At 43.8% G+C, this 24,245-nt stretch overlaps 1 protein-coding gene across 1 annotated transcript in view; it reads left to right on the top strand.

Moving 5' to 3' along the window:
* The window catches only part of fam221a (family with sequence similarity 221 member A), a 29,022-nt gene extending 5,659 nt beyond the window's left edge, over positions 1-23,363 (top strand). The window contains exons 3-7 of the mRNA XM_021572559.2: positions 1,297-1,487; positions 1,650-1,856; positions 2,018-2,155; positions 2,584-2,681; positions 23,013-23,363. Of these exons, the coding sequence (XP_021428234.2) occupies positions 1,297-1,487; positions 1,650-1,856; positions 2,018-2,155; positions 2,584-2,681; positions 23,013-23,153 (775 nt within the window). The 3' untranslated portion in view covers positions 23,154-23,363. The remainder of the gene's footprint in view (positions 1-1,296; positions 1,488-1,649; positions 1,857-2,017; positions 2,156-2,583; positions 2,682-23,012) is intronic.
* Positions 23,364-24,245: the final 882 nt, after the last annotated feature.

Genomic DNA, 24,245 nt, shown 5'->3' with positions numbered 1-24,245 from the left:
CCTGCACCTACCCGCCTGTCCAACATCACTACTCTGGACGGCTCTGACTTAGAATACGTGGACAACTACAAATACTTAGGTGTCTGGTTAGACTGTAAACTCTCCTTCCAGACCCATATCAAACATCTCCAATCCAAAGTTAAATCTAGAATTGGCTTCCTATTTCGCAACAAAGCATCCTTCACTCATGCTGCCAAACATACCCTTGTAAAACTGACCATCCTACCAATCCTCGACTTTGGCGATGTAATTTACAAAATAGCCTCCAATACCCTACTCAACAAATTGGATGCAGTCTATCACAGTGCAATCCGTTTTGTCACCAAAGCCCCATATACTACCCACCATTGCGACCTGTACGCTCTCGTTGGCTGGCCCTCGCTTCATACTCATCGCCAAACCCACTGGCTCCATGTCATCTACAAGACCCTGCTAGGTAAAGTCCCCCCTTATCTCAGCTCGCTGGTCACCATAGCATCTCCCACCTGTAGCACACGCTCCAGCAGGTATATCTCTCTAGTCACCCCCAAAACCAATTCTTTCTTTGGCCGCCTCTCTTTCCAGTTCTCTGCTGCCAATGACTGGAACGAACTACAAAAATCTCTGAAACTGGAAACACTTATCTCCCTCACTAGCTTTAAGCACCAACTGTCAGAGCAGCTCACAGATTACTGCACCTGTACATAGCCCACCTATAATTTAGCCCTATCAACTACCTCTTTCCCAACTGTATTTCATTTATTTATTTATTTTGCTCCTTTGCAACCCATTATTTTTATTTCTACTTTGCACATTCTTCCATTGCAAAACTACCATTCCAGTGTTTTACTTGCTATATTGTATTTACCTTGCCACCAAGGCCTTTTTTGCCTTTACCTCCCTTCTCACCTCATTTGCTCACATTGTATATAGACTTGTTTATACTTTATTATTGACTGTCTGTTTGTTTTACTCCATGTGTAACTCTGTGTTGTTGTATCTGTCGAACTGCTTTGCTTTATCTTGGCCAGGTCGCAATTGTAAATGAGAACTTGTTCTCAACTTGCCTACCTGGTTAAATAAAGGTGTTCTCAACTAGCCTACCTGGTTAAATAAAAGGTAAAATAAAAAAATAAAAAAAATAAAATTAGTTGTGTGCCTCCAAAATGGAAGTGCACTATGACCTCTGCAAAGTGGTCTGAACCTTTATGGCTGAGGAGGAAGCATGGTTTCCCAGGAACTGCATGGTCACTGATTCAAGCATCACTCCAGCTATCCTTCTTAATCGCTACACTTGTCTTGGTTGAATCCCTCCAGGTACAAACAGCATCAGACAGACTTTGAGGAGGTTCCTTCGGAGCGCCCGATAGCACTACCATGCCGAGTTCAAGGGTGTCGGTGTTTGGCCTTTCAGTACGTGCACCTGAACGGGTCGCAGCCTGTACGTTGCAGGTGCAAACACTCTGCCTATGACCACAGTGAGACCTCAGAACACCTCTGTGGGAAATGTGAGTCTCAGTTGTCCCCTCGCTGAAGCACTGAGGTATTGTTATAATACTCCTTCTATACTCCCTGACTTCCAATTTGTTGTGTTGAAAGTAGTGTCAGTGTTGTATAGGGTATGGTTGAGGCCACATTGACCTACCTCCCTTTTTACTCTCTGTCCTCAGGCTCATCCTGCTCTGGGTTCCGGAGCCCCTACAGCTGTGGGTGTGGCCAGCCTAGCTTCGCCCACCAGACGCTGGTCGAGACGAAGGCAGAACGGGAGGCCCGGGGTTGTCCGGTGGGCAGAGACGTTCCATACGCAGCCATGGGGGGTCTGACAGGGTTCAGCTCCCTGGCTGACGGGTACCTGAGACTGGACGATAGCGGGGCAGGTGAGACCTCCAGGCTGCATCACAGACTCCCTGACAAGAGACAGCCACAAGATGAATTACAGCAAAGGCATCCCAGTCATTCTAATGAGTCTAATTTCAGCCTTTAGATATGAGATATCTAATTGTTACCCTTGACCTTGTGCATGCGTGTGCCTGCGTAGGTGCCCCTCACCTGTCTGTTCTGTCATCTCAACAACCAAGAGCTTTCCAGGAGCATGTGTTTGAGAAAGCCTCAGGACCAGCAGCAGCCTCAGGACCAGCAGCAGCCTCAGGACCAGCAGCAGCCTCCGGACATACAGGTCAGAACCCAACCAAGCTATAGGAGGCTTTGGGGGGCATAATTATGACTGTGCTTTGAAGTCTAGCCTGGGAAGCACATGCTTGTCACGTACAATCTTTGGAAGGGTGGCCAGGAGAGACTATGAAATGCCTAATCTGAGTGTAACTGAGGATGCAATTTATCCTGTAGGTCAGCATTTCCCAAACTCGGTCCTGCCCCCCCAAGTTGCCCTAGTACTACACAGCTGATTCAAATAATCTAAGCCTGAGTATGAGGTGGCTATTTTAATCAGCTGTGTAGTGCTAGGGGAAAAACCTGAAGCGGGGGGGGGGCAGGACCGAGTTAGGGAAACCCTGCTATGGCTCATATAGAAATCCTAAACAGAGATGATATTTGTCTCATAATATATGTATTGCGTTAATTTAATAGTTTCCCTCTGATATGTAGAGGAGAGTTCAGTGACGTCCGTGACCAGGGCTCTGTCTGACCTCAGCACCAGAGAGGAAGAAGACATGGCGTACTTGGAGAGACGCTACCAGGACAGGGTGAGGAGGACAGTTCTCTAACGAAACACTGGAGGCCAGCAAAGAGCAGTAGAAACAGAATTGTACAGATGAAAAATAAGTGAGATCAAGGAAGCAGAGCGACACATACTGTGCATTCAGAAAGTATTCACACACCTTGACTTATTTCACATTTTGTTGTGTTACAGCTTGAACGCTGCTCCAGTTTCAACTGTTCTGCCTATGATTATTATTATTCGACCATGCTGGTCATTTATGAACATTTGAACATCTTGGCCATGTTCTGTTATAATCTCCACCCGGCACAGCCAGAAGAGGACTGGCCACCCCACATAGCCTGGTTCCTCTCTAGGTTTCTTCCTAGGTTTTGGCCTTTCTAGGGAGTTTTTCCTAGCCACCGTGCTTCTACACCTGCATTGCTTGCTGTTTGGGGTTTTAGGCTGGGTTTCTGTACAGCACTTTGAGATATCAGCTGATGTACGAAGGGCTATATAAATACATTTGATTTGATTGGATTTGAATTCAAAATTGATTAAATATTTTTTTTCTCTGACCCATCTACAAACAATAGCCCCGTAATGACAAAGTGAAAACATGTTTTTAGAAACTGTTGCAAATTTATTGAAAATGAAATACAGAAGTATTTTGTATTTATTAAGGATCCCCCTTTAGTTGCTGCCAAGGCAGCAGCTACTCTTCATGGGGTCCAGCAAAATTAAGACAGTTATTAAGACAGTTATATCCAATTTAAAATATTATATGACATTTCATAACACTTTTCACAACACATTAAGTATGTTCCCTCAGGCCACTACTCTACTACCACATATCTACAATACACAATCCATGTGTACTTGCAGGGGCGGCCTGAAACAATAATTCAGGCTGGGAATCTGACTCCATCCCAGGCCAACCTGTTCATGCAAACCACCAGACCGCAAATTTTGTAGGCTAAACCCTATTTGTTGATGTAACGGGTACGAAACACCATATGTGTACATGGTTAGGAGACTCTCCTGTGAGCAATGCAGAGAAGCCCCTGTAATGTCCCTGCATATTAGCTGCTCCGTCTGTTGCATTACCAACACACTGTTTGATATCTATATCCATCTTCTCAAGAGTCTGTTTCACAAGGTCCACAAAGTACTATCTAGTCGATGACTCACAGTCAATGACCGCAATGAGTCTCTCGTGGACAACATCAGTGACATATCGCAGAACTACTGCACACTGGTCTTTGGATGTTAAATCCTGTGTTGTGCCCATTTGTATTGAGAACATCCCTGCTTTTCTCATTTCAACAGCAACTGTCTGCTGAATCAACATTCTGATGACTTCAATTACTTTATTTGCTGTTGTTTTGGACATCATAGTTACCAAGGACCCTCTTCCTTTACTTCCCATCTGCTTCTTGCTCTACTCAATGCTCCACCAACATGCTCTTGTAGGCAGACATCATATTTGCTTAGCAACAATATAAGCTCAAGAAACTTGCCATGATTGACAGCCATGTTTTCCATGTTATATGCAGCTTCGTGTCTGTGTCCTCTGTAGCTAAGCCCACATTTACCAATAACTTTAACTACATCAATCACACGTTCCATGACCTGTCTCCTCTTTCTGACCTGGTCTAGTTGAACTGACATTTGCTTATCACTCAGAAGGGTACAGATGTCTGCTTTGCTGGCTCTGAGGAAAAAGGTGTCTGCACTTTCTCTATTGGTCTTGCTTCTCTCATGTTCCTGTACTCTCTGATGAGCATGTTTCCAGGCCTGCATGCCTCCTTTGACAAATGCACTATCACTGGCTGAAGGATTTGCAAATGCAAGACATACTGAGCAGAACAAGGAGGGAGTTACTTCATTGTATATCAGCCATTTTGTGTTTGTGCAGTCTTTGGAGTGGAATACATTGGGAACTACTCTTTTAAAGGTTTGTTTTGGGTGGTACTGAAAAAATAAGTCAAAATCCTTGAACTGAGGACGTGCAAAATACATGGATTTTCAGTGCTTTTGCTGTCCCTTTCTGTTGTCCCTGTACTGGGCTCTAAACCTCTCTCTCTCTCTCTCTCTCTCTCTCTAAACATCTGGTTGCTCTGCAGAATGAGATTAACATTGTAAGTAACCTAAACTTAAACTTGTATTACTTGTGCAGTCATTGATCGTATGTCCCCGATTACAGTCCTACTGATAATCTCATAAATAAAGCACATATTCATCTAAAATCATAGCCTACATGTATGTTTAGGTTTGTGCTCTTAAGTTGTTCCTGCTCTGAGTCTGACTCTGAGCTGACCACCATCTCCAGTTTTGCAGGAGCACCTGAAGCTCTAGTGCTGCTTCCTTCTCCACCTTTGCAAAGAAAATACTCTATTATCATACTCACAATCATTAGTGCTACATTAATACAGCTCTGGGAAAAATTAAGTGTTCTCTTAATTTGGAGGGGTCTCTTAATTTTTCCCAGAGCTGTTTATTATTGTAGTAACTTGTAATGTTGGTACTAATGGCGCCAATGATCTTTGTCATTGCCTGTGCTGTGTCACACAGGCTACTGTGTTACTGTGTTACACAGGCTACTGTGTTACACAGGCTACTGTGTTACACAGGCTACTGTGTTACTGTGTCACACAGGCTACTGTGTTACACAGGCTACTGTGTTACTGTGTTACACAGGCTACTGTGATACACAGGCTACGTTCATGGATGTATTGTGGTCAGGTTACTGTAGCCTGTTTCGCTGTACAGTGTATGTGCACTTTCCCTAGCTTATGTGGCATGAGTCATGTCCTAATGCTGGCAAGTCCATAGTCTAGGTTTACAGTTTTTTACTAGTTGAAACATATTGCCTTCAATGTCGTGCACATTGTTTAGCCTACCGGCCGTTGTGTCACTATTGTTAGCTAGGCTACTTAGCTAGCCATGCTGGGTGTCGTGTGTGTGTCTTAGTAATGTTGCTTATTTTGCAGCATTTAGCTGCGTCTGTGGCAAGGGCCCTTCTTTTTTATTCTCTCCCTCTCTGCTCCATCTTTTCTGACCGTCCATTTCCCCGTACGACTTGTCTAAAATGTTTTCGGTAGAGAAGACGGTCGTTATGTGCGTCGCGGAGAGACATTTTTGGTGTGCAAGGGGACACTGCAGCAAGAGTGAGATTCTCAGTCAACTCATTCCTGCTTGCCATATTATCGCTGGTCAAGTTGACTATTCACCACAGGAGTGAGTTACCTCAGGCCACCGGAAATGTCCCGGTGCTCCGGACGGCCAGGGTATAGTGTATCTAGTGCACGTCTTATCATGTGTATGTATAAGCGTGTGTGTGTGTGTGTGTGTGTGTCTTCACAGTCCCCACTGTAACATAAGGTGTATTTTTATCTGTTTTTAAATGTGGAATATAATTCCATGTAGTCATTACTCTATGTAGTACTGTGTGCCTCCCATAGTCTGTTCTTGACTTGGGGATTGTGAAGAGGCCTCTGGTGGCATGTGTTGTGGGGTATGTATGGGTGTCCAAGCTGTGTGCTAGTAGTTTAAACAGACACCTCTGTGTATTCAGCATGTCAATGTAACCGATGTGAAATGGCTAGCTAGTTAGCGGGGTGCACACTAACAGCGTTTCAATTGGTGACATCACTCGCTCTGAGACCTTGAAGTAGTTGTTCCCCTTGCTCTGCAAGGGCCGATTTTGTGGAGCGATTGGTAACGATACTTTGTGGGAGGCAGTTCTTGATATGTGCAGAACCAGTCCCTGGTTCGAGCCCAGGTAGGGGTGAGGAGAAGGATGGAAGCAAAACTGTTACATCAACACATCTTACAAAAACAAGTAGTGATGAAGTCAATCTCTCCTCCACTTTGAGCAATGGGAGATTTACATGCTAATTATTAATGTTAGCTCTCCATGTACATGGAGGGGCCTGCCGTGCGGCCCCCTTTCTGAGCCAATTGTCATTTTCCGAGGCCCCTTTTCATGGCACCTGACCACACGACTGAACAGTAGTCCAGGTGCAACAAACCTAGGGCCTGTAGAACCTGCTTTGTTGATAGTGTTGTTAAGAAGGTAGAGCAGTGCTTTATTATGGACAGACTTCTACCCATCTTAGCTACTATTGTATCAACATGTTTTGACCATGACGGTTTACAATCCAGGGTTACTCCAAGCAGTTTAGTCACCTCAACATTCTCAATTTCATGCTATTTTTTTTTAATGCTTAACATGCTCAATATGCTCAATTTACTTAAAGCCAGTGGCATGTGATTAGTAAAACACATTTTTAAGTAAGGGGCCGAGACAGCTGCTTTAAGGAATTCCTGATTCTACCTGGATTATGTTGGAGAGGCTTACATTAAAGAACACCCTTTGTGTTCTGTTAGACCGGTAACTCTTTATCCACAATATAGCAGGGGGTGTAAAGCCATAACACGTATGTTTTTCCAGCAGCAGACTATGATCGATAATGTAAAAAGCCTCACTGAAGTCTAACAAAACAGCTCCCACAATCTTTGTATCATCAATTTCTCTCAGCCAATCATCAGTCATTTGTGTAAGTGCCGTTCTTTTTATCCTTCCCTATGTCGTGACGTTGTATTGGTTAATGTGACGACTGTTGCTCATCGAATGATTACAAGTTTTTAATTACGTGATTAACTGAATCAAGCAATTATTAACTCATTAACCTGGGGCACCATGGGAAAACTAGTTTATATTGAGTTTCTATTTCCCAAATTAACTCAAAGAATATCAGAATATCGATTTTACAACAGCCGCTAATTAACCAGTTTCCTCTATCAGTCTCACAGTCTGATCGTCGTATAGCCCTTGAATCTGCACGGACCCGGGTCCTACTAATGAATTCGTACCACATCAATCTTAATTGAATATTTATTTACTAAAAACTTAAAATGATGATAAAAGATGCACATAGACAAAACACATTATAGGCTATTGATTAGAACTTATATAACGGGCCAACATACTGTGGCGCGTGTTACCCGCAATGGGAATTTCAAAAGAGAGAGAAAAAGAAGTACACTAGAGAAATATACATTTGGGTGAATTTGTCAGCTATGCTATTCTAACCCTAGCCATGCCTCAAACTGCCGCTCTTATGGGTCAGAATATAATGATGTAATTACGTGGGGGTGATCTCCGGGGATTCTCGGCGTGGACCGTTCCGTTGTTCGATGACGCACTTCTCCTGCGCACCTCGTTGCTCGTCCTCCCGGTGTCACTGTCCCTTTTGGCTTAGGAGTCTGTTTCCCCCCCTTTTCTCTGGAAGGGGTCTTCTGAGGACAGACAGCTCTGTAGCTCAGAGCTCACAGCATAGGAATGAAACCCTTTAGATACCACGATTCGATGGGAGATGGAGGCTAGGCGGTTCGACTTGAATTCACCCGCTTAGACACTGCTACTCATCCGTAGCTTGGGTAGAAAATGATTTCTTTGTCCTCAAACTTGCATTGCGTTCTGGGTTGGTTGACTTTTTCAGACCCTGCTGCAGCTGGGGTCACTAGTCTTGTCGTAAATTCTATACTCACAGGTTTTATACCCTTGGATCAGAAGTGGGCGTAACCGCATTTAGGGCAATTCTCTGGGTGTACCAAGTTAATGAGGCAAGGCTAGATTTTCTCAAATCCCATTTTAGACAACTAACTTAACATTTCATCTTCCCCAAAACATTTGGATATTTTCCATACAACGTACAATGTGTAAACATCAAACATATATTGGGAAAACCCTTCACATTACAATGTTTTCGTAATAATGTAATCTATTAACTTTTAATAACAGAACAAAAATGACATACATTTTCATAATCCACCTATCGTCATGACCACCAAATGACATACATTTTCATAGTCCACCTATCGTCATGACCACCATTGTGGCTAACGGAAACCATTGTTCCAAAGTCCCTTTATTTCATGTTTAATGTTCTGAAGCTGGTTCTCCATAGTGACAGGACAAAGGAATTTGTCTGTGGCCTGAGATTTACCAGGGGCGTGAGGGTCAATAAAACCCCCCACGTCTTCAGACCCACAGATCTCTCCTCCTCTGTTGTGGTTGAGAGATAATCTGTAGGGTTGTGGTCTCCTGTAACCTGACCTGATCAAGACAGTCACGACACCTATAAGTGTCCTGAAAGTCTGTTGTCAATTATTTTTTACAGTAAAATAGAAATATACATTTTTTTCTGAGAGTTTACTAAGGGCAGGTAAAAGGTTGATTGATTGATCTGCTATTTGAGCCAGTAAAGGGGGCTTTATTATTCTTGGATGTGCAGTGTCAGCGTTTGTTGCTGGCATGTCATGCTTAAATTTGCTAATCTTGTCAATGAAAAAACATTTAAGTAATTGGCAATATCAGTGGGTTTTGTGATGAATGAGCCATCTGATTCAATGAATGATGAAGCTGAGTTAGTCTTTTTCCCTAAAATGTCATTTAAAGTGCCGCAAAGCTTTTTACTATAATTATTTAAATAATTTATCTTTGTTTCATACTATAGTTTGTACTACTTATTTAAATAGAAATTTATTTTTTTGAATTTGACCCCCTTTTCTCCCCAATTGTATTGGTATCCAATTGTTAGTAGTTACTATCTTGTCTCATCGCTACAACTCCCGTACGGGCTCGGGAGAGACGAAGCTTGAAAGCCATGCGTCCTCCGAAACACAACCCAACAAAGCCGCACTGCTTCTTAACACAGCGCGCATACAACCCGGAAGCCAGCCTCACCAATGTGTCGGAGGAAACACTGTGCACCTGGCGACCTGGTTAGTATGCATTGCGCCCGGCCCGCCACAGGAGTCGCTAGTGCGCGGTGAGACAAGGATATCCCTACCGGCCAAACCCTCCCTAACCCGGACGACACTAGGCCAATTGTGTGTCGCCCCACGGACCTCCCGGTCGCGGCCAACCATACCATTTTTCAATTCCTCATCAATCCATGAGGATTTAAGTTTTGCAGTCATTTTTTAAATGGGTGCATGCTTATTAGTAACTGGAATAAGCACTTTCATAAATGTGTCAAGTGCAGTGTCTGGTTTCTTTACATCAACAACATAGGAATCACTACAAAACGTATTGTATGACCTCTTATATTAGGCACAGCCTTTGGAACTTTGGTTTTCCTATATATGGCTACTATATTGTGATCACTACATCCGATGGATTTGGATACTGCTTTAAAGCTAATTTCTGCTGCATTAGTAAAGATGTGATTAATACATGTTGATCATTTCATTCCTGTGCTGTTTGTAACTACCCTTGTAGGTTGACTGACAACCTGAGCCAGGTTGCAGCCACTGGTTACAGTTTGAAGCTTTTTCTTGAGTGGGCAGCTTGATGAAAATAGGTCAATATTTAAATCACCCAGAAAATATAGCTCTCTGTTGATAACACATACATTATCAAGCATTTCACACGTTATCCAGATACGGAGTGTTAGCACTTGGTCGCGGACCAGGATGTCTTGCTCCCAGACAGACTAAACAACTTCGTTGCTCGTTTTGAGGACAATACAGTGCCACTGACACGGCCCGCTAACAAAACCTGCGGACTCTCCTTCACTGCAGCCGACGTGAGAAAAAGATTTAAACGTGTTAACCCTCGCAAGGCTGCAGGCCAAGACGGCATCCCCAGCCGCGTCCTCAGAGCATGCGCAGACCAGCTGACTGGTGTGTTTTACGGACATATTCAATCAATCCTTATCCCAGTCTGCTGTTCCCACATGCTTCAAGAGAGCCACCATTGTTCCTGTTCCCAAGAAAGCTAAGGTAACTGAGCTAAACGACTACCGCCCCATAGCACTCACTTCCGTCATCATGAAGTGCTTTGAGAGATTAGTCAAGGACCATATCACCTCCACCCTACCTGACACCCTAGACCCACTCCACTTGCTTACCGCCCCAATAGGTCCACAGACGACGCAATCGCAATCGCAACCACACTGCACACTGCACTAACCCATCTGGACAAGAGGAATACCTATGTGAGAATGCTGTTCATCGACTACAGCTCAGCATTTAACACCATAGTACCCTCCAAACTCGTCATCAAGCTCGAGACCCTGGGTCTCGACCCCGCCCTGTGCAACTGGGTACTGGACTTCCTGACGAGCCGCCCCCAGGTGGTGAGGGTAGGTAGCAACATCTCCACCCCGCTGATCCTCAACACTGGGGCACCACAAGGGGGCGTTCTGAGCCTTCTCCTGTACTCCCTGTTCACCCATGACTGCGTGGCCATGCACGCCTCCAACTCAATCATCAAGTTTGCAGACGACACTACAGTGGTAGGCTTGATTACCAACAAAAGACGAGACGGCCTACAGGGAGGAGATGAGGGCCCTCGGAGTGTGGTGTCAGGAAAATAACCTCTTACCCAACGTCAACAAATCAAAGAAGATGATCGTGGACTTCTATTCACATCGACGGGACAGTAGTGGAGAGGGTAGAAAGTTTTGGTCCACCCACACAGACAGCATGGTGAAGAAGGCGCAGCAGCGCCTCTTCAACCTTGGGAGGCGTTAGAAATTCGACTTGTCACCAAAAGCACTCACAAACTTTTACAGATCATCCTGTCGGGCTGTATCACCGCCTGGTACGGCAACTGCTCCCAACACAACCGTAAGGCTCTCCAGAGGGTAGTGAGATCTGCACAACGCATCACCGGGGGAAAACTACCTGCCCTCCAGGACACCTACACCACCCGATGTCACAGGAAGGCCATAAAGATCATCAAGGACAACAACCACCCGAGCCTCTGCCTGTTCACCCCGCTATCATCCAGAAGGCGAGGTCAGTACAGGTGCATCAAAGCAGGGACTGAGAGACTGAAAAACAGCTTCTATCTCAAGGCCATCAGACTGTTAAACAGCCACCACTAACATTGAGGGGCTGCTGCCATACATGTCATGTTTTTTATCACTAGCCACTTTAAACAATGCCACTTAATATAATGTTTACATACCCTACATTACTCATCTCATATGTATATACTGTACTCGATACCATCTACTGCATCTTGCCTATGCCGTTCTGTACCATCACTCATTCATATATCTTTATGTACATATTTTTCATCCCTTTACACGTGTATAAGGTAGCTGTTGTGAAATTGTTACGTTAGATTACTCGTTGGTTATTACTGCATTGTCGGAAGTAGAGGCACAAGCATTTCACTACACTCGCATTAACAACTGCTAACCACTCCAAATAAAATTTGTTTTGATTTGGTGGTCTATAGCAGTTTCCCACCAGAATGGGCTTTAGGTGAGGCATATAAAGCTGTAGCAACATTACTTCAACAGTATTTAACATGAGCTCTCTAAGCTTTCCTGGAATGTGGTTCTGAATATAAACAGCAACACCTCCACCATTGGCATTTCTGTCTTTTCTGTAGATGTTATAATCATGTATTGTTATCACTGTATCATAAAAACTATTATCTAAGTGAGTTTGAGAGATTAGTCAGAATATGATTGTCATCTATTACTAGCAAGTTATTGATTTCACGAAACCTATTTATTAAGCTACATGTGTTAATGTGGGCTATTTTTAGCACTTTTCTCGGATGCTTGATTGTTTTCATTGATTTTCTGGGAAGCTTATTTTATTTATTTATTTTTTATTTCACCATTATTTAACCAGGTAGGCTTAGCAGAAGATTAGATTCAACTTTATTGTCATTGAACAAGTACAAGTACAGTACAATGAAATGCAGTTAGCATCTGACTAGAAGTGCAAATAAAAGAATGCAAAAAATGTACAAGAGAAACAATTAAATACAATGTATGTTATTAAATGGGATGTATAAATGTACAATGAAGGCAAATGACAAGTACAAATGGCAAGTCTAAATGTGCAATGAAGGCAAATTGAAAGTGCAAGGAGGCATGCAACTGAAATGCAGCAATGAGGTTACCGAGGTAGACATGTACAGTTGAAGTCGGAAGTTAACACACACCTTAGCCAAATACATTTAAATCCAGTTTTTCATAATTCCAGACATTTAATCCTAGTAAAAAGTCCCTGTGTTAGGTCAGTTAGGATCACCACTTTATTTTAAGAATGTGAAATGTCAGAATAATAGAGAGAATGATTTATTTCAGCTTTATTTTCTTTTATCACATACCAAGTGGGTCAGAAGTTTAAATAAGCCCAATTAGTATTTGGTAGCATTGCCTTTTAATTGTTTAACTTGGGTAAAATGTTTCGGGTAGCCTTCCACAAGCTTCCCTCAATAAGTTGGGTGAATTTTGGCCCATTCCTCCTGACAGAGCTAGTGTAACTGAGTCAGGTTTGTAGGCCTCCTTGCTCGCACACACTTTTTCAGCTCTGCCTACAAATTTTCTATAGGATTGAGGTCAGGACTTTGTGATGGCCACTCCAATACCTTGACTTTGTTAACCTTAAGCCATTTTCCACAACTTTGGAAGTAAGCTTGGGGTCAATGTCCATTTGGAAGACCCATTTGCGACCAAGCTTTAACTGATGTCCTGCGATGTTGCTTCAATATATCCACATCATTTTCCTACCTCATGAAGCCATCTATTTTGTGAAGTGCAACAGGCCCTCCTGCAGCAAGCCTTCCCACAACATGATGCTGCCACCCCCGTGCTTCATGGTTATTATGGTGTTCTTCAGCTTGCAAGCCTCCCCCTTTTTCCTCCAAACATAATGATGGTCATTATGGCCAAACAGTTATATTTTTGTTTCATCAGACCAGAGCACTTTTCTCCAAAATGTACGTTTTTTTGTCTCCATGTACAGTTGCATACCGTAGTCTGGCTTTTTTATGGCGGTTTTGGAGCAGTGGCATCTTCCTTGCTGAGTGGCCTTTCAGGTTATGTCGAAATAGGACTTGTTTTACTGTGGATATAGATACATTTGTACCTGTTTCCTCCAGCATCTTCACAAGGTCCTTTGCTGTTAATCTGGGATTGATTTGCACTTCTTGCACCAAAGTACGTTCATCTCCAGGAGACAGAACGCGTCTCCTTCCTGAGCTGTATGATGGCTCCGTGGTGCCATGGTGTTTATACTTACGTATATATTGCTCCCAAGGATGAACCCGACTTGTAGAGGTCTACAGAAAAAAATCTGAGGTCTTTGCTGATTTCTTTTGAATTTCCCATGATGTCAAGCAAAGAGGCACTGAGTTTGAAGGTAGGCCTTGAAATACATCCACAGGTACACTTCGAATTGACTCAAATTATGTCAATTAGCCTATCAGAAGCTTCTAAAGCCATGACATCATTTTCTGGAATTTTCCAAGCTGTTTAAAGGCACAAACTTAGTGTATGTAAACTTCTGACCCACTGCAATTGTGATACAGTGAATTATGAGTGAAATAATCTGTCTGTAAACGGCAGCGTAGCATAGTGGTTAGAGCGTTGGACTAGTAACTGAAAGATTGTCAGGTCGGGCATTCGACCTTGCAAAGTTACAAACCTGTCGTTCTACCTCTGAACAAGGCAGTTAACCCACTGTTCCTAGGCCGTCATTGAAAATAAGAATTTGTTCTTAACTGACTTGCCTAGTTAAATAAAGGTAAAATAAAAAAAACAATTGTTGGAAAAATGACTTGTGTTATGCACAAAGTAGATGTCCTAACCAACTTGCCAAAACTATAGTTTGTTAACAAGAAATGTGTGGAGTGGTCGAAACACTTAGTTTGGAGTCATTAAAACTAGTTTATGTAAACTTCCGACTTCAGCTGTACATGTACAATTGAATGTCCTTAATCAGACTTTACAAAGCAATGTCAGAGTCCAGTAGCACAGTGAAGAGTGCAAAGAGAGTAATGCAAGAGGGAGGCAGTACTAAGCGGTGGGCGGGTGGATATGGCTAATGCCGTGTCACAGAGTTCATCAGGGTTATAGTAGCTGGAAAGAAACTGTTCTTGAGCCTGCTAGTGTGGGAACGTAGATACCAGTAGCGCCTGCCTGGTGGTAGGAGGGAAAACAGTTTTTTAGCATGAATGTGAAGGGTCCCTGATGATGCCGCGCTCCCTACACAGACACAGCATGCGCTGGAGGTCTACGATGGCACCAGTGATGTGCTGGGCGGTTTTCGCCACCCGTTGCAGGGCCTTCCGGTCGGCCACGGAGCATCCGCCAAACCACACTGTGGAACAGTTATTCAGAATGCTCTTGACCGTACAGCGGTAAAAGTTCACCAGGATCTTGGGAGACAGGAGGGCCTTCTCCTCAAAAAGTACAGGCGCTGCTGTGCCTTTTTGACCAGGGTTGAGGTGTTGAGCGTCCAGGAGAGGTCCTCGGTCATGTAGAAACCCAGGAATTTGAAGCTGGACACACACTCCACCTCCTTGCCATCAATGAGAACTGGGGCGTGGCTGCAGCTTTTAGCTTCCTATAATCCACAATGAGCTCCTTGTTTTTCTTTGCATTGAGGGCCAGGTTGCTGTCAGCGCAACATGTAGCCAGGTGCTTGACCTCCTCCTTCTAGGCTGACTCCCTCTAGGAAGTCCAAAGTCCAGTTACAGAGACAGGGGCTGATCCCTAGATAATGGAGTTTGGTGACCAGCCTAGAGGGAATGACTGTATTGAATGCTGAGCTAAAGTCTATGAACAGCATTCTCACATAGGTGTTGATTTTGTCCAGTTGGGTCAGGGCAGAGTGTAAAGCTGTGGAGATGGCATCCTCTGTAGACATGTTCAGTCGGTAGGCAAACCAAAACCATACTTTCGAAGCACTTCATGATCGTGGGGGTGAGTGCAACAGGTCGGAAGACATTCAGGCTTGATGCGGTCAACTGCTTTGGCACTGGCACAATGGTTGTGGTCTTAAAGCAAGTGGGGATAACCGCCTGGGCCAGTCACAGGTTGAAAATGTCAGTGAAGACCTCGGCCAGCTGCCCAGCACATGCTCTGAGCACACGACTGGGGATGCCATCAGGACCAGCAGCCCTGCGTGCATTCACCCTGCTCAGTGCAGATGACACATCTGTGATGGATAGTCTGAGGTGGAGGTCGTCTGGGGGATGCTCAGCTTTGATGGCTGGATTTTTGTTGTCCCTGTCGAAGCAAGCATAGAACCTGTTTAACTCGTTGGCGATGGAGACGTCGCTGGCTGTGGGGGTAGGGTTTTTTGGCCATTAGTCTGTGATGGCTTGGATGTTGTTGTTGAAGTGCTCCTCAATCCGCAGTTGGTGGTCATGTTTAACCATCTTGATGCCCTTTTTCAGGTTGGCCCTGGATGAGCTGTAGGCTTCCGCAACGCAGTGCCTTTAGAAGTAGTCGGACCTCTCTGTTCATCCAAGGCTTCTGTTGGGGAAGGTCTTTATTAGTTTATGGGTGGTGACATTGTTGATGCAGATGTTGATGTAATCCAGAACGGAAGAAGCATATGTTTCAATGTCCGTATGAGAGTCAAGGGCGGCCTGAGTGGCAAACAATCTGTGTGTTGAAACTGGTGCTGTAGTAATGAGTCTGACCCCCCTGGCCACACTTTGACTGTGCTCACTGATGGTTTCATGCGTTTAATGAGGGGTAAGTTCTTGGGGAGTAAGAACAATGAAAGGTGAGCAGACTGTCCCATGTGGGGGAGGGGAATGGCTTTGTAAGCCTCTGAAATGTTTGTATACACGTGGTCTAGTGTATTGTGTCCTCTAGTGGGGCAGGAAACATTTTGGTGAAATTTGGGAAAACAAATTTGCTAATAGCAACCTGCAGTTCCTTCATTGCTCGTTTAGCATTAGCATCCGGAGGTATATAGGCTGCAGTAACAACAATGGATGTAAGCTCCCGAGGCAAGTAGAAAGGCCTGCACCTAATCATCGGGTACTCCAGATTGGTTGAGCAGTGACACCCAGTTTTGTTACTGTCTGTACACCATGCTTTGTTCATATAATTGCACAGACCACCTCCTCTGGTCTTATCAGAGTCCTCTGCCATACGACCAGCCCTGAAGACCCCGCGCCCCTCTAGCACAATAGCGTTATCAGATATGCTGTTGTTTAGCCACAAATCCGTGAAAATCATGACGCTGCAATCCATAATCCCGTTTTGTGAGATGATTCTTAGTCGTATTTCGTCCATTTTGTTCGCCAGTGACCGAACGTTAGCGAGGAAAAGGCTAGGGAGTGAAAGCCAATATGGGGTTGGCTTTCTCCTAGCCCGGGGGCCACCCCGCTTCTCTTGCCTTTGTTTACGATTTCGACGCTGCCGCCGGGCACTTCTTCTCGCCAATGTTTCAGTCTCCCGGGGCATCTTCGCGATCTCCAGTGGAAGTTATAAATTGTCAAAGACTCTCTTTGTGCATTGTGTTCCAATATCCAGGAGTTCTTATCAGCTATATAGAGTGTACGTCATGCTGTAAGTGAATAAACTAAGAACTATTAAGTAAATGTATTGCTAATTCGCAAAATCTGGGAAGACGCAGAGCCTCTCGTTGTACACTCGCCGCCATTAGACATGCTCATGTTATTGGTGTTAGTGCAGGGTAAGCTGCACACAGTGGACTTCCTACTAGGGGACACCGCCTCAGTGCTAACAGTATGGAAAGGGGGATACCTAGTCAGTTGTACAACTGAATGCCTTCAACTGAAATGTGTCTTCCGCATTTAACCCAACAGCTCTGAATCAGAGAGGTGCAGGGGGCTGCCTTAATCGACATCCAAATTTTCGGCGCCCGGGGAACAGTGGGTTAACTGCCTTGCTCAGGGGCAGAACAACATATTTTTACCTTGTCAGCTTGGGGATTTGATCCAGCAACCTTTCGGTTTCTGGCCCAAAGCTCTAATAACTCTGGTTCATAGGCACATGATTACTGCAAACAATAGCTGTAGGATTAGAAGAGGCATTCAGTGCAGTTAGAGGGACATAAATTAGGTTACTTACATTGTGTCTACCAACGCACCTGGGATAATGTACATTTGCTGAAGCATTATTACAACTCCGCAACACAATGGTAGGGATTAACTGAGCTGGGCTTGGGTCATTGATAAGTCCTTGTCTCAACGCAGCCATATAATGCTGTGAAAGGATCCGGGAAACCCAATTATTCAGGTGGATCCCATCCTCCTTATAAAATGTGTTTTGTTTCCAAAAGGTATCAAAATGATCAACAAAAGTTACACCCTGCAATTATCATGTAGCCAGTTGTGAAGAGAAAGCGTCCTGCTAAAGTGTTCAATGCCATGATTCAGAGAGGGCACATGGCCAGATATGATGGGTATGTTATTAGTGTCTAGCAGAGAATCAATCAGCCCCTTTGCTGTCATACACCCCTTTGCTATGAGACTCCAAATTGAGCTCAGGTGCATCCAATTTCCAGTGATCATCGTTGAGATGTCACTACAACTTGGAGTCCACTTGTGGCCAATTCAATTGTTTGGACCTGATTTAGAAAGAAACACACCTGTCTATATAAGGTCCCACAGTTGGCAGTGCATGTGAAGGAGGAGCTACGGAAAGACCTTGGGAAAGGAAGATGGTGGAATTTGATGAGTTTGAATTAAGCAGCGTGTCGAGTAAATGTGAAGACAAATATTCTGAATGGACAACAGTAATATTGAAAACTGGAACAAAACAGGAAATTGTCTACAATTGGAGTGGAGGACACGTGTGTAAATAGTAATGAATCGCTTCTTTTTGGGATGCGGTTGTTGAGTAAGGATGGAGGTGTTGAAAATGTTGAAGTATGTGCTTGGAAAAGTGGAGTCTGTCAGAGTGACCAGAAGTGATCTTATTTTGATTAATTGTATTTCTGACGAGCCGACTGACGATTGGGAGCCTCAAAAGAATCCGGACAACAGAAGTTTTGTGTTTGGAACTTCGGAGAAGAGCACCCGTCAAAGGTGTCATCTCATGGTGACGACAGATGTTCAGGTTGAATTCCTGGTGTGGCTGGTGCCCGGCGTCTGACCCGCTGTGTGAATAGGGGAAAAAAAGAAAGTCTGTCAGTCCTGTTGTTTTTTGATAAAGAGCAATTATCGACATGTGAAGCTTTGTTACGTAAGATGCGCTGTAAGAGCTTTCATTCCCAAACCACTGCAGTGTAAGAATTGTAAAGGATTTGGCCATGTTTCAAGTGTGTGCAGACAGAGTATACTGAAGAACGGTGTGTAGAAGGACGATGGTGTTGCAATTGTAGTGGGGATCATTATCCTGAGTTCCAGTAAAGGTGAAGGAAATTGAGCTGGCAAACGTTAGAACGGTCAATTGAATCTCCTATGGGGAGGCGATCAAAATAATTGAGGAAACAAGTGATGCCATTGAAGAGATGGTAGTGGATATACCTACCACTGCTTGTAGTAAGTGTTTTCTGCCAGACAAAAGGTGGATTTTGTTGTGTTCATTGCCACAGTTATAAACTGAACAGCACAAGTCTCAAAGAAGTCGAAGAAACTAGACTATATTGTGGCTCCAGCAGAAATGTTTTTTGGACTCAAGACTTGCAGGTTCCCCTTGAGTTCAGGTTCCCCTTGAGCCTGTGTAGGGATCAGATCTGTTTTATTTATTTTTAACAGAAGTTGTTTGATTTATATACACAGTTGAAGTCGAAAGTTTACATACACTTAGGTTGGCGTCATTAAAACTAGTTGTTCAACTACTCCACAAATTTCTTGTTAACAAACTAGGATTTGGCACTTTGTGCATGACACAAGTCATTTTCCAACAATTGTTTACAGACAGATTATTTCACTTATAATTCACTGTATCATAATAACAGTGGGTCAGAAGTTTACATACACTAAATTGACTACCTTTAAACAGCTTGGAAAATTCCTTAAAATTATGTCATGGCTTTAGAAGCTTCTGATAGGCTAATTGACATCATTTGAGTCAATTGGAGGTTTACCTGTGGATGTATTTCACGGCCATCCTTAAAACTCAGTGCCTCTTTGCTTGACATCATGGGAAAATCAAAAGAAATCAGCCAAGACCTCATAAAAAAAATTGTAGACCTCTACAAGTCTGGATCATCCTCGGGAGCAATTTCCAAATGGCTGAAGGTGCCACGTTCATCTGTACAAACAATAGTACGCAAGTATAAACGCCATGGGACCACGCAGCCGTCATACCGCTCAGGAAGGAGATGCATTCCATCTCCTAGAGATGAACATACTTTGGTGCGAAAAGTGCAAATCAATCCCAGAACAACAGCAAAGGACCTTGTGAAGATGCTGGAGGAAACAGGTACAAATGTATCTACAAGCTTGTGGAAACATTTGACCCAAGTTAAATAATTAAAAGGCGATGCTTCCAAATACTAATTGAGCGCATGTAAACTTCTGACCCACTGGGAATGTGATTAAAGAAATAAAAGCTGAAATAAATAATTCTCTCTACTAATTATTCTGAAATTCCACATTAGTAAAATAAAGTGGTGATCATAACTGACCTAAGACAGGGAATTTCTACTAGGATTAAATGTCAGGAATGGTGAAAAACTGAGTTTAAATGTATTTGGCTAAGGTGTATGTAAACTTCCAACTTCGACTGTATATATAGTATATATATAGTGGCAGACCAGGGGGTTGGCCAAAACGTTTACACAGATCAGACACGGACAGAGTAGGATTAGCTCAGTTTCAAAGGTGTTTATTCAAATAATAGTCCAAAAGAAAAGAGACCCTCTCCGGGACACCGTCTTCTGGGCTCTGGTACCATCAGCAACTATATGGGAGTCCTTTCCTCCCCCAGTCTCTCCCCTGTGTGCTGCCCTTCTGGCAGCTTTGTGGGATTTGTACAGCTGGTAAGCAATCAGCCCCAATTATTCCTGGTCGGAGATCCCGTCGAGACCTGGCTCGTCCAGCAGATGGAGCCATCACCTCGTGATGTATACTCCGTCTGTCACCAGGCCTCGACGAGTCTCCCCCTGGTGGCTGACCTGCTGTATGTCACAATATATATTTATTTTTTTGGTGTTTCATTTTTTGGGTGCATAGTAGGTGGTGGGATGCACATTAAATTGTGTAATTGCCAATAAATCATAGAAGAAGTGCATGTTAGAGCAGAAACTATACCATGAAGTCCAAGAAACTGTCTGAAAATCGCCAAGATAGAATTGTGGTGAGGCATATATCTGGGGAAGTGTATAAAACTATTTCTAGAGTGTTGAAAGTTTCCAAGAGCACAGTAGTCTCCATCAATAGGAAATTGAAAAAAATATGGAACTACCCAGACTCTGCCTAGCTCTGTCCGTCAGAGATCCTACAGAGTTCCTTGGCTGAGATGGAAGAACCTGCCAGAAGGACAACGGTCTCTACAGCACTTGACCAATCTGGGCTTTATGGGAGAGTGGCCAGATGGAAGCCACTCCTAAGGAAAGAGGCACATGACAGCACGCCTGGAGTTTGTAAAACGGCACATGAAAGACAGAGCACAAGGAAAATGTAAGATAAGACAAAAATGTAACTATTTGGCCTGAATGCAAAGTGCCATGTCTGGAGAAAACAGGCACAACTCATCACCCGTCTAACACCATCCCAACGGTGAAGCATGTTGGTGGCAGCATCCTGCTATGGGGATGCTGTTCAGCGGCAGGGACTGGGAGACTGGTACGGATAGAGGGAACAATGAATGGTGCCAAATTACAAGCAAATCCTTAATGAGAACCTGCTTCAGAGTGCAAACAACCTTAGACTAGTGCAGAGATTTATGTTCCAACAGGACAATGACCCCAAGTATACAGCCAAAGCAACACGAATGGCTTCAGAACAAGAACGTGAAAGTCACTGAGTGGCCCAGCCAAAGCCCAGGCATGAATACCATTGAAAAACTTGAAGATTGCTGTTCACCACCGCTCCCCATCTAACTTAAAAGAGCTTGACATAATCTGCAAGGAAGAATGAGAGAAAATTCTCAAATCCCGATGTGCAAAGCTGATACATACCCAAGACAACTCATAGCTGTAATCGCCTACAAAGGTGCTTCTACAAAGTATTGACTCAGGGGTGTGAATACTTATGTAAATGAGATATTTCTGTATTTCATTTTCAATACATTTGCTAAAATGTATAAACATGTTTTCACTTTGTGATTATGGGGTGTTGTGTGTAGATGGGTGAGAATATTATTATAATTTTTTCTATACTTTCAGGCTGCAACACAATGTGGAATAAGTCAAGGGGTATGAATACTTTCAGACAGCACTGTATGTAGTTTAATGTAGAGCAACCAGTGCAGCAAATAAGATAACAATTCATTGACAATATATTTACTGCGAAACTTAGGGAGGAGGCTTCTAATGTTAACATGCATGAAACCAAGGCTTTTACGGTTGCAGAAGTCAACAAATGAGAGAGCCTGGGGGATGGGAGTGGGGGTAGACACTGCAGGGCCTGGATTAACCTCTACATCATCAACTATAAGCACTGTTATTGTGAAGTGGAAACATCTAGGAGCACCAACGACTCAGCCCCGAAGTGGTAGGCCACACAAGCTCACGTAACAGGGCCGCCAAGTGCTGAAGCGCGTAGCGCAAAAAATCGTCTGTCCCCGGTTACAGCACTCACTACAGAGTTCCAAACTTCTTCTGGAAGCAAAGTCAGCACAAGAACTGTTCGTTATGAGATTCATGAAATGGGTTTCCATGGCCGAGCAGCAGCACACAAGCCTAAGATCACCATGCACAAGTGTAAAGCTCGTGGACTTTGGAGAAGTGGAAACGCCTTCTCCGGAGTGATGACTCAAGCTTCACCGTCTGGCAGTCTGATGGACGATTCAGGATTTGGCGGATGCCAGGAGAACACTACCTTTCCAATGCATAGTGCCAAATGTTTGATGGAGGAGGAATAATGGTCAGGGCTGTTATTCCGTTTGGGCTAGGCCCCTTAGTTCCAGTAAAGGGAAATCTTAATGCTACAGCATACAATGACATTCTAGACAATTCTATTTTGTGGTCACAGTTTGGGGAAGGCCCTTCCCTGTTTTAGCTTGACAATGCCCTGTGCACAAAGCGAGGTCCATACATAATGGTTTGTTGAGATCATTGTGGAAGAACTTGACTGGCCTGCACAGAGCCCTGACCTCAACCCTATTGAACATCTTTGGGATGAATTGGAACACCGACTGTGAGCCAGGCCTAATCCCCCAACATCAGTGTCCGACCTCACTAATACTCTTGTGGCTGAATGTAAACAAGTCCCCACAGGAATGTTCCAACATCTAGTGGAAAGCCTTCCCAGAAGAGTGGAGGCTGTTATAGCAGCAAAGGGGGGACCGACTTCATATTAATGCCCATGATTTTGTAATGAATGTTCGATGAGCAGGTGTCCACATACTTGGTAGTGTATATTTATGTGTGAATGTGGTACTCAAATGAGCACGTGACATGACATGTAAATGAATGACTGGAAACCTGAATGCCATAATCATAGTTTCTGTTTCAGATGAAGGCTGAGAAAATGGCAGTCAAACAGAAGGCATCATCATCAAGAGGAAGACCATCCACCAAACCAGCCAGCCTACCATCCACCAAACCAACCACCTCCCTATGCAGTAAGCAACCTACCAAACAGCCTACCAAATAATTGACCAAACTGGAGAAGAGGACGAACAGTTAGCTAACACACTTAGTTTAATGAGGCATTCCATTCCACACAGATAATGATATAATTGCACTATGGATAATAGATAATCAAACAGTCCCACCTGGGAAAATGATCATTAGATCATAAACATCAAGGCTTTTGTGATGTTTCCAAGATCAATTGACAATAAATGTTCAAATCCACCTTCCACTCGGACCTCATTCTCAGCGTTTCTTTTGCTTTAATTTGTTGATAGTTTCACCTCACTAAATAACACTGGTTCTACCTGCACTGTACCATTCAAAAACAGGATATGGAAAATGCGTTCATTTTATTGATCAGGATGCCCTTACTGTAATCAACTACAGATAAAGACATGGAAAGCCAAAGGGCCAATCAGTGTCATGCCAGCAATTGAATTAACAAAAAGCCAAGGATGAACACACACACACAGACTGGCAGAGGACTGAGGATGTGTCTATATAACAGTGCATCCTAGTACTCACTAAAAATCGACTAATGTGGTCAATAAATCAACTAAGTTCCTCATCAATTAACTGATCGATCCAATCAGTGCACTAGTTTGAGTGTGGACGTTTAGCACAGGGTCGGTCACAGTTATTAACAGTTTTGTTACAACCCAAATTGTTATAACCCAAATGGCACCCTATTCCCTATATAGTGCACTACTTTTGACCAGGCCCTATGGGGATCCATAGGGGCCTATGGGCTCTTGTCAAAAGTAGTGCACTATATAGGGAATAGGGTGCCATTTGGGACGTAGGCTTTGGAATATTGATTTGCTCAGTCCTTTGGACGTTTCTAAACTCAGAAAAAAAAGAAACGTCCTCTCAGTCCGATGATGCTGTGACACACCGCCCCAGACCATGACAGACCCTCCACCTCCATATCGATCTCACTCCAGAGTACAGGCCTCGGTGTAACGCTCATTCCTTTGACGATAAACGCAAATCTGACCATCACCCCTGGTGAGACAAAACCACGATACGTCAGTGAAGATCACTTTTTGGCAGTCCTGTCTGGTCCAACGACGGTGGGTTTGTGCCCATAGACGACGTTGTTGCCGGTAAT

The sequence above is a fragment of the Oncorhynchus mykiss genome, chromosome 18 (assembly GCF_013265735.2).
Source record: "Oncorhynchus mykiss isolate Arlee chromosome 18, USDA_OmykA_1.1, whole genome shotgun sequence".
NCBI classification, from domain to species: domain Eukaryota; kingdom Metazoa; phylum Chordata; class Actinopteri; order Salmoniformes; family Salmonidae; genus Oncorhynchus; species Oncorhynchus mykiss.
This window is presented reverse-complemented; position numbering and strand designations above follow the sequence as displayed.